The 13,138-nt window shown below is 42.2% G+C and overlaps 1 protein-coding gene across 2 annotated transcripts in view; it reads left to right on the top strand.

Moving 5' to 3' along the window:
* The first annotated feature begins 8,257 nt into the window (after positions 1-8,257).
* Positions 8,258-13,138, top strand: part of LOC115108364 (procollagen galactosyltransferase 2-like) — a 44,130-nt gene continuing 39,249 nt past the window's right edge. Inside the window, exon 1 of one of the 2 annotated variants that reach the window (XM_065009032.1) lies at positions 8,258-8,357. Coding sequence is in view for 1 of the 2 variants with exons in the window: in XM_029632594.2 (XP_029488454.1) it covers positions 9,224-9,462 (239 nt within the window). In the remaining variant the exon portion in view is untranslated. Of the gene's footprint in view, positions 8,358-9,107; positions 9,463-13,138 lie in introns of those variants that run through there. The other variant, XM_029632594.2, reaches the window with a different exon arrangement.

Here is a 13,138-nt window from a genome sequence, read left to right as displayed (position 1 = left end):
TGACCTCAAACCAATTGAGATGCTGTGGCATGACCTCGAGCAATTCACACCAGACATCCCAAGAATATTGCTGAACTGAAACAGTTTTGTAAGGCGGAATGGTCCAGAATTCCTCCTGACCCGTTGTGCAGGTCTGATCCGCAGCTACAGAAAACGTTTGGTTGAGGTTATTGCTGCCAAAGCATGGTCAACCAGTTATTAAATCCAAGGGTTCACATACTTTTCCCACCCTGCAATCTGAATGTTTACACGTTGTGTTCAATAAATACATGAAAACGTATAATTGTTTGTGTTGTTAGTTTAAGGAGACTGTGTTTGTCTATTGTTGTGACCTTGATGAAGATTACATTTTATGACCAATTTATGCAGAAATCCAGGTATTGCCAAAGGGTTCACATACTTTTCTTGCCACTGTATATTGTCAAAAATAATCCCTCCCCCCATCACCACTGTATTCTCACAACTATTGATAGAGATCTTTCAATTTATCTTGTACCTTGGGTCATTAGTGGGTCACGAATGGATTTGTTTAATTTGGAAACCAGCACAGGTTTTGAGTGTTAGTTTATAGTGCTACTGTTCTTCACAAGGGGCTGGAGCGGATCACTCGCTCTCACACACACTCACATTCACATTCTCGCTCACAGGGGCACATATAATAATAATAATAATAATAATGAGCAGCCACTGTACAGCAGCACAGGGAGTGTCCCAGTGGGCCTAGTTCCTACAGCCAGCCAAGGAGAGAGAGGGAGCGACAGAGACTGATGTTGCCTGTTAACCTCAGACAGGAATATGGGCAAGACAATGTTATTTCCACAATGAGGTAAGGACCCAATAAACCCCTCCCTTCCCGTGTGAGTGTGCTCTCATTAGGGTGCAGCATGTTCTAGCAGTCTGGCTGAGAGGTTTGAGCCCCAGTTTGCAGTGTGTCACACACAGTTACTGGAGGTTTATCTTCTGGAACTGTGTGGACAAGGGGCTACTGGTTCTGTGAGCCACTGTGAGATCCTAGTGGAAGTAAGTGATGGAGTGGTGCCTGGCTAGGGGAGGGGCTTTATGATGATTGGCAGGCTCTAGCTCTGTCCCCATTGGCTAGTCTCCCAGTGAGACTGCTGGCTCCGTCTAGTCAACGCTCTGCCAGCCATTTCACTCAGCTATTACTCTTAACTCAATCCAGCAGCTTCTAACTCTCTGCCTTTCTCTCCATTTCTCTCCTTCAACCCAACTTACACGCCCGCAGGCAGCTCTTAGTTCCTGGCTCCATCTCCATTGCAGTAGCTGTCTCTGCCTCTCCAACTGTCTCCCTATTTGTTTGTGAAACTTTGTGATGCTGATCCATATGATTACCAAGGCCAACACCCTTCCAATCAGAGGAGCCAGTTACAGATACACTATAATGGATTGAAATGCATTGTCATTCAAAGGGCCTCTCCAAGTATTCAATGCTCTTCACATGGGATGTTGGAGAACTTGCGTCATACACTTCCAGTATGTATCAGTAGCATTCTCCTGGGAATAGGCCCTGTCATACAAGTACTGTATCTACTTTACATGATTAGGGAGGGAGCCGTAACATCCACTTTAATATAGTGCACATAGGCCCTACTGTATGTACAGCTGTGAGAGGAGAGGAGGCTGTACGTGACAGGCTACTTGTGTCTGAGTCTCTCCTCTACCCTCTGACCACATGGAGTGTTTTCTTCCACCATCTGTGGCTGAGAGCCCTGGAAGAATGAAAGAATGGGACTTCAGATCCCCCCCCCCTTCTCCCTCCCCCTCTCTCTGTGTGCACCGGCCACACCGAGAGCTCCTTCTGCTGGGCAGCCTGCTCCAGTGATCTTTCATAAAACACACTTGGAAGCCGCAAACAGAGAACAGACATTTTATCCTGTTTCTGTGGGCATATTTTTCTGTCCAGCTTGTGAGCAATGGTTGGGTGTGCATAATTCCTCTCCTCTCCCCCCTGCTCTAGTGGCTCCATCACTCTAATGGACAGGCAGGAAGACGGTTCTCCTCTCAACCACACAGAGAGATTTATATAACCCAGCTCATTGGTATTATAATCACACTACATGCCTGTCTACTGAAATCACTTGGTTTGCACTCAATTGTGTGAGTCATGTTGACTGAATGCTAATGTTTGTAGACTTACAATATTCAGTGCTCTTGTAGAATTGTGCTGTTTCCTTCCAAAGGAAACATTATATTTATTTTAGGGAAATAAGGCACATTACTCCCATGCCAACTTCTAACCATCCATTAATTACATTTACAAAGCTATGAGAATCTACCCTGCTATTTTGAGTGGCTCTGAAATTCTGGTTTTGACCACAGTTTAGAACATCATAAGTTTGGCAGTAGTCAGGATGGAGCATGCAAGTTAGAATTAGTCTCCCTTCCAGACAAAATGGAACTATGCATTTATCCCAAACAGAAGTGAAATGACAGCCGTTAATGCAGCTCTGCATTTACAAAGGTTGAAAAGGACAATGGATTGCATGTAAAAGTACTGTGCCTTCGGAAAGTATTCAGACCCCTTGACTTTTTCCAAATGTTGTTATGTTACAGCCTTATTCTAAAATTGATTCATTAAAAAAATCCCCAGCAATCTACACACAATACCCCATAATGACAAAGTAATCTATTTTAGCAAATGTATTAAAAATAATAAATATAAATACTTTATTTACGTAAGTATTCGGACCCTTTGCTATGAGACTGGAAATTGAGCTCAGGTGCATCCTGTTTCCATTGATCATCCTTGATTGGATTCCACCTGTGGTAAATTCAATTGATTGGACATGATTCGGAAAGGCACACACCTGTCTATATAAGGTCCCACAGTTGACAGTACATGTCAGAGCAAAAACCAAGCCATGAAGTCAAAGGAATTCTCCGTAGAGCTCCGAGACAGGATTGTGTCGAGACACATCTGGGGAAGGGTACAAAAAAATGTCTGCAGCATTGAAGGTCTCCAAGAACACAGTGGCCTCCATCATTCTTAAATGGAAGAGGTTTGAAACCACCAAGGCTCTTCCTAGAGCTGGCCGCCCGGCCAAACTGAGCAATTGGGGGAGAAGGGCCTTGGTCAGAGAGGTGACCAAGAACCTGATGGTCACTCTGACAAACTTCCAGAAGGACAACAGAGGTCTATCCCATCTCCACAGAGGAACTCTAATCTCTGTAGCTCTCCACCAATCAGGTCTTCATGGTAGTGGCCAGACGGGAGCCACTATTCAGTAAAAGGCACATGACAGCCCGCTTGAAGTTTTCCAAAAGGCACCTAAGACTCTCAGACCATGAGAAACAAGATTCTCTGGTCTGATGAAACCAAGATTGAACTCTTTGGCCTGAATGCCAAGCGTCACATCTGGAGGAAACCTTCCTATGGGGAAACATGGTGGTGGCAGCATTATGCTATGGGAATGTTTTTCAGCGGCTGGGACTGGGTGACTATTCAGGATCGAGGCAAAGATGAACGTAGCAAAGTACAGAGAGATCCTTGATGAAAACCTGCTCAAGACCTCAGACTGGGGCGAAGGTTATCCTTCCAACAGGACAATGACCCGAAGCACACAGCCAAGACAACACAGGAGTGTCTTCGGGACAAGTCTCTGAACATCCTTGAGTGGCCCAGCCAGAGTCCGGACTTGAACCTGATCGAACATCTCTGGAGAGACTTGAAAATAGCTGTGCAGCGACAGACCCCTTCCAACCTGACAGAGCTTGAGAGGGTCTGCAGAGAAGAATGGTAGAAACTCCCCAAATATAGCTGTTCCAAGCTTGTAGCGTCATACCCAAGAAGACTCAGCTGTAAGAAGACTCTAGTCTGTAATTGCTGCCAAAGGTGCTTCAACATTGTACTGAGTAAAGGGTCTGAATACTTGAATACTTGTGTAAATGTTATTTCAGCTTTTTATTTGAAATAAATGTGCAACATTTTCTAAACCTGTTTTTGCTTTGACATTATGGGGTATTGTGTGTAGATTGAGGGTGAAAAACCAATTTCATAAATTTTCGAATAAGGCTGTAACGTAACAAAATGTGGAAAAAGTCAAGGGGTCTGAATACTTTCCGAAGGCACTGTATGTAAGTAACCACAATTACAAAGGAAATGCTTTGGGGTGAAATTGAGACCATATGGGAACATTTCAGAGTAGGCTGGGAGGTATCCCACTGGGCACAAACTGGTTGTGTCAGTGTTGTTTCAACATCATTTGTCAAAGTATTGTGACGTGGAAAATACATTGGATTTGATATCAACTGTTTTCAGGGTGAAATTTCAACCACAGGATTATGTCCTCATGGTAATCCATTTTCAACATAGATAATAAACCTTGTATAACATACTGTATGTTGAATTTGTACCTTTGAAACAATGTCAGATCTACAATGCTATATATCCACCATCAGAAAAAAAGGTAGGCTGGGCAGCACCTACTTGGGGGGGGTTCAGTTATCCATTTTGGTCTCCCATCCGTAGCTTTGATATTTGTCACTGACTACTACCCATGTTCTATCGTGAAAGTTATTGAGGAATCTCATAACTAAATAGATTGACCGTTACTATCAAAGTAATTCCAACGGTAGGTTTAACAGAGCAAATGAAATGTAACCATACTTTATATGTCATATCATCAATGATACTATTTAAGTCTATATAGCATTTATTATATAGCAAAGTCATCAACAGCGTTTGTTTTAAATTCAACCCAGGGTTCAACTAAAAATAGACTACATATAGGCTTAGGGTTTCAAGCTTAGGTTGATTTCTAATTTAATATTCAGGTTAATAATTAACATGTTGGATTCACCTCTCCATCGCAACCAAAAATCAAAGTGCCATATAAAGTCCGAAGAAGAAGCCTGAAGGAGGAGAGATTACTAGAAACAAACTTTTACCCTTTTATCTGTGGATTAATTGTCGGAGTAGAGGACCTTGTGCATTTTAGGTAAAATAACAACCCAATGTTTATATCCTAGGACAAATTAGCTAGCAACAGCAAGTAATCTCTTCTTCTTTGGAATTTATATGGCGGTTGGCAACCACCTTTAAGGTGCATTACCTCTACCAACTGGGACTTGCAGAAGTGTCATTGGTCACAAATAGAACCAAGTTCTATTTTAGTGCCTGGCTACGCAGACGCTCGTTGGATGCAATGATTGAATAACATGTATATGTAAATGTATTTTGCAACGCTCGCGCACGTGACGTGAGGGGTGTGGTCAGCATGTTAGGCTACTGTGTGAAGGAACATGGATGGATTCAACCTCTGCTACTGTCCCTATAGGCACACTAGAGGGAGCTAGGAGATTGACCTTGCTCAGCACAATGGACAGACAGACATTTCTACTTAATACTCCTGTCCAGACATCTTTCATCAGAAACATCCATCCAACTACAGGGTTAATGGTATTGTACACTCATTAGAACATTTCAATCAGGAATGAAAACATCAACAGGTGGCTTCACACTTATGCAAATAAGCGGAGGGCTGAGTTTAGTCAGAGGGTGAGATTGGCTGGGTGTCTCTGTCTGTCTGCAGCTGGGACTGGAACTGATGTCACTGATGACTTCATGGTACTTAGAGAACCCTGCTGCTGCTGCAGCTGCACCATCCAAGAAACAGTCAGTCAGAGAGGAGGAATGGGAAAAGAATGGAAATACAGAGGGATGGGGAGAATGAGGAAGTGGGGAATGGAGGCATGCAGACAGGGGCTTGTGCAGAGGAATGATGTACCATACACGAGAGCAGGAGAGGAGGAGTTGAAGAAACAGCAGATGGAGGAAGGATAATGTAGAACACAGCCATACCGTGGTAAAATTGGTTTGCGTTTCGATATTCGGACATTCAAACTTCAATAGCTCAAAAAATATTTGAGCTACATACAGTACCAGTCAGAAGTTTGGAAACATCTACTCATTCCAGGGTTTTTCTTTATTTTTACTATTTTCTACATTGTAGAATAATAGTGAAGACATCACAACTATGAAATAACACATATGGAATCATGTAGTAATCAAAAAATTGTTTAACAAATCAAAATATATTTTAGATTTTAGATTCTTCAAAGTAGCCACCCTTTGCCTTGATGACAGCATGGCACACTCTTGGCATTCTCTCCACCAACTTCACCTGGGATGGTTTTCCAACAGTCTTGAAGGAGTTCCCACATATACTGAGCACTTGTTGGCTGCTTTTCCTTCACTCTGCGGTCCAACTTATCCCAAACCATCTCAATTGGGTTGAGGTCGGGTGATTGTGGAGGCCAGGTCTTCTGATGCAGCACTCCATCACTCTACTTCTTGGTCAAATAGCCCTTACACAGCCTGGAGGTGTGTTGGGTCATTGTCCTGTTGAAAAACAAATGATAGTCCCACTAAGTGCAAATCAGATGGGATGATGTATCGCTGCAGAATGCTGTGGTTGCCATGCTGGTTAAGTGTGCCTTGAATTCTAAATAAATCACTGTCAGTGTCACCAGCAAAGCACTCCCACAACATCACACCTCCTCCTCCATGCTTCACGGTGGGAACCACACATGCGGAGATCATTTGTTCACCTACCCTGCGTCTCACAAAGACACGGCTGTTGGAACCAAAAATCTCAAATTTAGATTCATCAGACCAAAGGACAGATTTCCACTGGTCTAATGTCCATTGCTTGTGTTTCTTGGCCCAAGCAAGTCTCTTCTTCTCATTGGTGTGAACAGTTGTGCCCAATAATGTTTTACCATGTTTTGTGCTGCTACCATGTTGTGCTGCTGCCATGTTGTGTTGCTACCATGCTGTGTTGTCATGTGTTGCTGCCATGCTATGTTGTCTTAGGTCTCTTTTTATGTAGTGTTGTTGTCTCTCTTGTTGTGATGTGTGTTTTGTCCTATATTTTTATGTAATTTATTTATATTTGTAATCCCAGACCCTTTTGCCTTTAGGTAGGCCATCATTGTAAATAAGAATTTGTTCTTAACTGACTTAAAGAGTTAAATAAAGGTTAAATAAAACATTTAAAAATACATGTGTTTTTTCATAGTTTTGATGTCTTCACTATTATTCTACAATGTAGAAAAAAGTCTAAATAAATAAAAACCCTTGAATGAGTAGGTGTGTCCAAACTTTTGACTGGTACTGTATATTTTTTAATGAATGTTGGAATCATTTTATGGAAAAAAACAAAGGCTGTGCAAAATAACTCTCCATATATGGAATAAATGAAAGTTGCAATGAGGTGTAACGGTTTTCATATAGTGAAGGAGAGTCGGACCAAACTGCAGCGTGTCGATTGTGATCCATGTTTATTTAAACAAACGTAAACACGACTAAACACGAACACTACAAACAATAAACGAAACGAAAACCGAAAACAGCCTATACTTGTGTCAACTAACATCAAACAAGGACATTAAGACACTCAGGACAATCACCCACGACAAACTCAAAGAATATGGCTGCCTAAATATGGTTCCCAATCAGAGACAACGATAAACACCTGCCTCTGATTGAGAACCACTCCAGACAGCCATAGACTTTGCTAGATAACCCCACTAGCTACAATCCCAAAACATACACACCAAAACCCCCCAGACAAAACACACCACAATACAAAAACCCCATGCCACACCCTGGCCTGACCCAATACATAAAGATAAACACAAAATACTTAGACCAGGGTGTGACATGAGGTTTCTAAGTCATGTGGGTAAAGTGCTATTGAAATGATATACTTTCAAATATGTATATAAAATGGTGTAAATTGTGTAAAACCAAAGGCTGTGCAATGTGTGTCCCTCCCCTTTTGAAATATACAAAGTTGGTTTGAGGTGCCTAGGTCATGTGATCAAGAAGCTATTGATATTTGAAGTAAAAAATTTGAACTAATAAATGAACTTCAAGTAAATATATATATATTTTTATGTACAAAGTCCATGTGATGTATGTCCCTACCCAGTGAACATTCCAACGTTGGTTTGAGGTGTCTAGGACACATGGTCAAGGAGCTATTGATTTTTTTATAAATAAATAAATATAGATTTTTAAATGTTGGAATACTTTTATGAGGAAACCAAAGGGTGTGCAATATGCCGCTCTATGTAAGAAATAACAATTGAAATGAGGTGGCTAAGTCACATGGTTGAAGAGCAATTGATGTTTGAATATTGTGATCAAGCACTTTGAAGGTCCCTAAATAGTTGCATTGACGGTGCGCGAGGCTTACTACACCGTTGCCGTGTGATTATGAAACTCGGATTGTAATCGGGAAAATAAGACTTGTTCAATGTTTTACACTTTTTTTCCTTCATAGAGAACCTGAGATATGTAGCTAAAATCGTTCGCGAGCTATTGAAATTTGAAGGTAAGAATGTCTGGCAAATACTGAAAATCAAACCAACTTTATCACGGCGACAGCCATGCACAAGCAGTCAAACCACATGTTGTTACAATGATCTGACATTGCAACCACACAATAAGAGTAGTTACACATGTATACACATATTTCCATCAGAACAGCATACAGTTGATGCATTTTGCATACATAGACTTGAACTGACAAACACAATATTGCGAAATGTACAACCCTCTTTTGCACTTCAGGTACAATTTCCGTTCTTCTTTCACCCAACATTATTGAATGATAATTGCCATCAGTTTTATAGAACAGGAAGCTTCAAGCTGCTGGATTTGAGTAAGAAAATGTATTATTTACTTACTAAAATAATGTTATTGGCCATGTTTGGAGCCACCTCTTCTATCTGTGCTGTTACACCTGTTAGATTCCCCATGATGTTTTATCAGCCCCTGTCCTGCCTCTGTAGCCTCGTCTCCAAGAGAGAGAGAGAGGGAAAGCTGTAGGAGAGGTATATGAACGTTTTGGGGAGCAGCCAGCGGGGAGGAGGTAGACAAGAGATGTTACCCCTCTCTCCAGTGGAGGCTGCTGATGGGAGGACAGCTCATAATAATGGCTGTAATGGCGCAAATGGAATGGCATTAAACACTTGGAAACCTTGTGTTTGATGTATTTGAAACCATTCCACTGATTCCGCTCCAGCCATTACCACGAGCCTGTCCTCCCTAATTAAGGTGCCACCAAACTCCTGTGCTCTCCCTCGTCCACACACTCCACCCCCTTCCCTTCCTACCTTCTTCGCTCCCTCCCACAATCGCTCACTCTTATATTCAGTCGCGGCAGAGTTCGGGTTGGGATAACGGTGTTATCTGGGAATGATGCCGGCGGTTGGAGCCGTGGGAGTCGGACTGCTCTGCGCGCTGCTTGTCGCCCTCATGCCGGGTGGCATGTCGGACTTGGTGACTCTGGTGCAGGACTCGGTCCGACCCGAATCGTCACTGCTGATGCCAAAAGTCATGATCGCCATTCTGGCTCGCAACGCAGCGCACAGCCTGCCGCACTACCTGGGCTGCATCGACAGGCTAGACTATCCGAAGGAGCGGATAGCTATCTGGTGAGAAACGCAACTAACTTTTTAACAACTTTATTCCGGTCAAATCGTCTCCAATAGCCAACAGCAGGGATCATCAACTAAATTCATCCGCGGGACCATTTTTCTGGAGCGGATGGTCGGGGGTCGGAACATAATTACAAATCATTTCTAGACTGCAACTATTTCACAAAAACATAATAATTTCAAACCTTGCTTACATTTGTATACGAGCACGCCTCTCTATTATGCGTGGGAATAGGCCTTCCAATACGAAAATCAATTGGAGATGATTTCCTGGTGGTTTTTTTTAAACAGTATTTCATGTCCAGTAATAAATATACATATATATATTACTTGACATGAAATACTGTGTGTGTGTGTGTGTGTGTGTTTTAAACCAGATTTGCTCAGAAAACTTGGAGGCAAATAAAACCACCCACGGGCGGAGGGCCGCCTGTTGGGGCACGCCCGCGACAATTCTTGCTTTGCACTTTACTATGGGAAAAAAGTACACACATGTAAGTAACATAGAGCTTATTGTTATCGGTATGGTGTCGGTATTATAATGAGAACCTCCTGTCCTGCCCACGTAAAGAACAGAGACGCTGCTGTCAGCGTGAACGAGACTTGTTGCTGCGTTTTACAATGCCCTCTCCACGCGTGTCTGCTGGGTTCCTAATTGCATGTTAGGAGTAGATGAATGGGCAGAGCATGTTGTTGACGGTGTTTTTATTATTATTATGCACACATTGCAGAAATCAGGGGGCTTAAAACAGCAGCCAGGTGTGGGGGGATGGGGGCCCATATCGCCAAAAGTCTCCATCATCAATTCTCCATAGGCAGTTACACAGGGGGTGGACTTGGATAACAATTCGGCTCTGGCATTTTATCCACACCTATTGTATTTGTTTCGGCATTTTCTCTGCTGTCACTGTGCATCTTCTTGTTCTCTGTCTGCCTCTCTGCTTAAGCCTTAAACATTATAAAAGCCAAGCTGTCTTAAGGTGTCATCATGCTTCAGTTCTGCTGGCGGCTAGCCAAAGTCGGCTAAGTGAACCAAACGAATATGTTCGTATACTCCGTTAAAAGACATTCGCTTGAAAATCGAGGAACAAAAGCGGCAATAGTACTGTTTGTCCATTTTGAGACGCTGTAGCCAGTATACACTTACTCTAAATAATCATAATTAATCTAAGACAACTCAATAAATCTGTCATTAATGTAGATGTTTTTTTGCAGAGGAGATCTTAGTTGCGCTATTTTACATCTAACTAAGATGTTTGGGGCACTGTTTCGAAATAAAGAAATGTCTCTCATTGAAGGACAACATAGACTTACTGAAGAATCTATATTGTTGACCAATCACCGACGAATGGGTGTAGACTAAAGCTACCGACTTCGGCTTGCCTCAAGAAAAAATGTAATGTGCCCCAACAACCAAAAACAACCTTACCGAAGTCCAAAACGAACAAAAATGTCACAAAATGTCGTCATAATATATGCACAAACTCTTCCCAACTGTTTCGGCTGGGAAGCATGCAGACGCCTTTGGGCTACAGTGCCCTCAGAAAGTATTCAAGCCCCTTAACTTTTTCCACATTTTGTTGTGCTACAGCCTGCATTTAAAATGGTTTAAATCTAGCTTTTTTTTGTCACTGGCCTACACACAGAACCCCATAAGGTCAAAATGGAATAATGTTTTTTGATATGTTGGTAAATTAATTAAAAATGAAAAGCTGAAATGTCTGGAGTCAATAAGTATTCAACCCCTTTGTTATGGCAATCCTAAATAAGTTCAGGAGTAAAAATGTGCTTCACAAGTCACATAATAAGTTGCATCACTCTGTGTGCAATAATAGTGTTCAACATGATTTTTGAATGACTCATCTCTCTACCACACACATACAATTATCTATAAGGTCCCTCAGTGAATTTCAAGCACAGATTCAACCACAAAGACCAGGGAGGTTTTCTAATGCCTCACAAAGAGGGGCACCTATTGGTAGATGGGTAAAAATACAATTTTAAAAAATACATTCAATATATCCCTTTGAGCATTCTGAAGTTATTAATTACACTTTGGATGCTGTATCAATACACCCAGTCACTACAAAGATACAGACATCCTTCCTAACTCAGCTGCAGGAGAGGATGAAACCGCTCAGGGATTTTACAATGAGGCCAACAGTGTCATTAAAACAGTTACAGAGTTAAATGGCTGTGATAGGAGAAAACTGAGGATGGATCAACAATATTGTAGTTACTCCACAATACTAACCTAATTGAAAAAGTGAAAATAAGGAAGCCTGTACAGAATACAAATATTCCAAAACACTTGACAAAACACTGTTTTGCAATAAGGCACTAAAGTAATACTGCAAAAAAATGTGGCAAAGCAATTCACTTTTTGTTCTGAATACAAAGTGTTATGTTTGGGGCAAATCCAATACAACACATTACTGAGTACCACTCTCCATATTTTTAAACATAGTAGTGGCTGCATCATGTTAGGGTATTCTTGTAATTGTTAAGGACTGGGGAGTTGTTCAGGATAAAAAATAAACGGAATGGAGCTAAGCATAGGCAAAATCCATGAGGAAAAACTGGTTCAGTCTGCTTTCCACCAGACACTGGGAAATTATTTTACCTTTCAATAATAACCTAAAACACAAGGCCAAATCTACGCTGAAGTTGCTTGAGTGGCCGAGTTACAGTTTTGACTTAACTCAACACAACGCCACAGATGTTTCAAGTTTTGAGGGAGCGTACAACTGGCATGCTGACTGCAGGAATGTCCACCAAAGCTTTTGCCAGAGAATTGAATGTTCATTTCTCTACCATAAACCGCCTCCAACTTTGCTTTAGAGAATTTGGCAGTACGTCCAACCGGCCTCACAACCACAGATAATCTGTAAACACACCAGCCCAGGAGCTCCACATCTGGCTTTTTCACCTGTTGAATCGTCTGAGACCACCACCCAGAAAGCTGATGAAACTGGGTTCGCACAACCAAAGAATTTCATCACAAACTGTCAGAAACCGTCTCAGGGAAGCTCATCTGCGTGCTCGTCGTCCTCACCAGGATCTTGACCTGTCTGCAGTTCGGCGTCGTAACCGACTTCAGTGTACAAATGCTCACCTTCAATGGCCACTGGCATGCTAGAGAAGTCTGTTCTTCACGGATGAATCCCGGTTTCAACTGTACTGGGCAGATGGCAGACAGTGTGTATGGCATCGAGTGTGGTGTCATGTGGTCGAGTGATTTGCTGATGTCAATGTTGTGAACAGAGTGCCCCATGATGGCGTTGGGGTTATGGTATGGGCAGGCAGGCATAAGCTAAGGACAATGAACACAATTGCATTTTAGAGATGGCAATTTGAATGTACAGAGATCACATGATGAGATCCTGAGGCCCATTGTTGTGCCATTCATCCGCTGCCATCACCTTCTGTTTCAGCATGATAGTGCATGGTTCCATGTCGCAAGGATCTGTATAGAATTCCTGGAAGCTGAAAATGTCCCAGTTCTTCCATGGCCTGCATACTGACCAGACATGTCACCCATTGAGCATGTTTGTGATTCTCTGGATTGACGAGTACGACAACGTCTTCCAGTTCCCGCCAATATCAAGCAAGTTCGCACAGCCATTGAAGAGGAGTGGGACAACATTCCACAGGCCACAATCACCAGCTTGAT

The sequence above is a fragment of the Oncorhynchus nerka genome, linkage group LG24 (assembly GCF_034236695.1).
Source record: "Oncorhynchus nerka isolate Pitt River linkage group LG24, Oner_Uvic_2.0, whole genome shotgun sequence".
Lineage (NCBI taxonomy): Eukaryota > Metazoa > Chordata > Actinopteri > Salmoniformes > Salmonidae > Oncorhynchus > Oncorhynchus nerka.
This window is presented reverse-complemented; position numbering and strand designations above follow the sequence as displayed.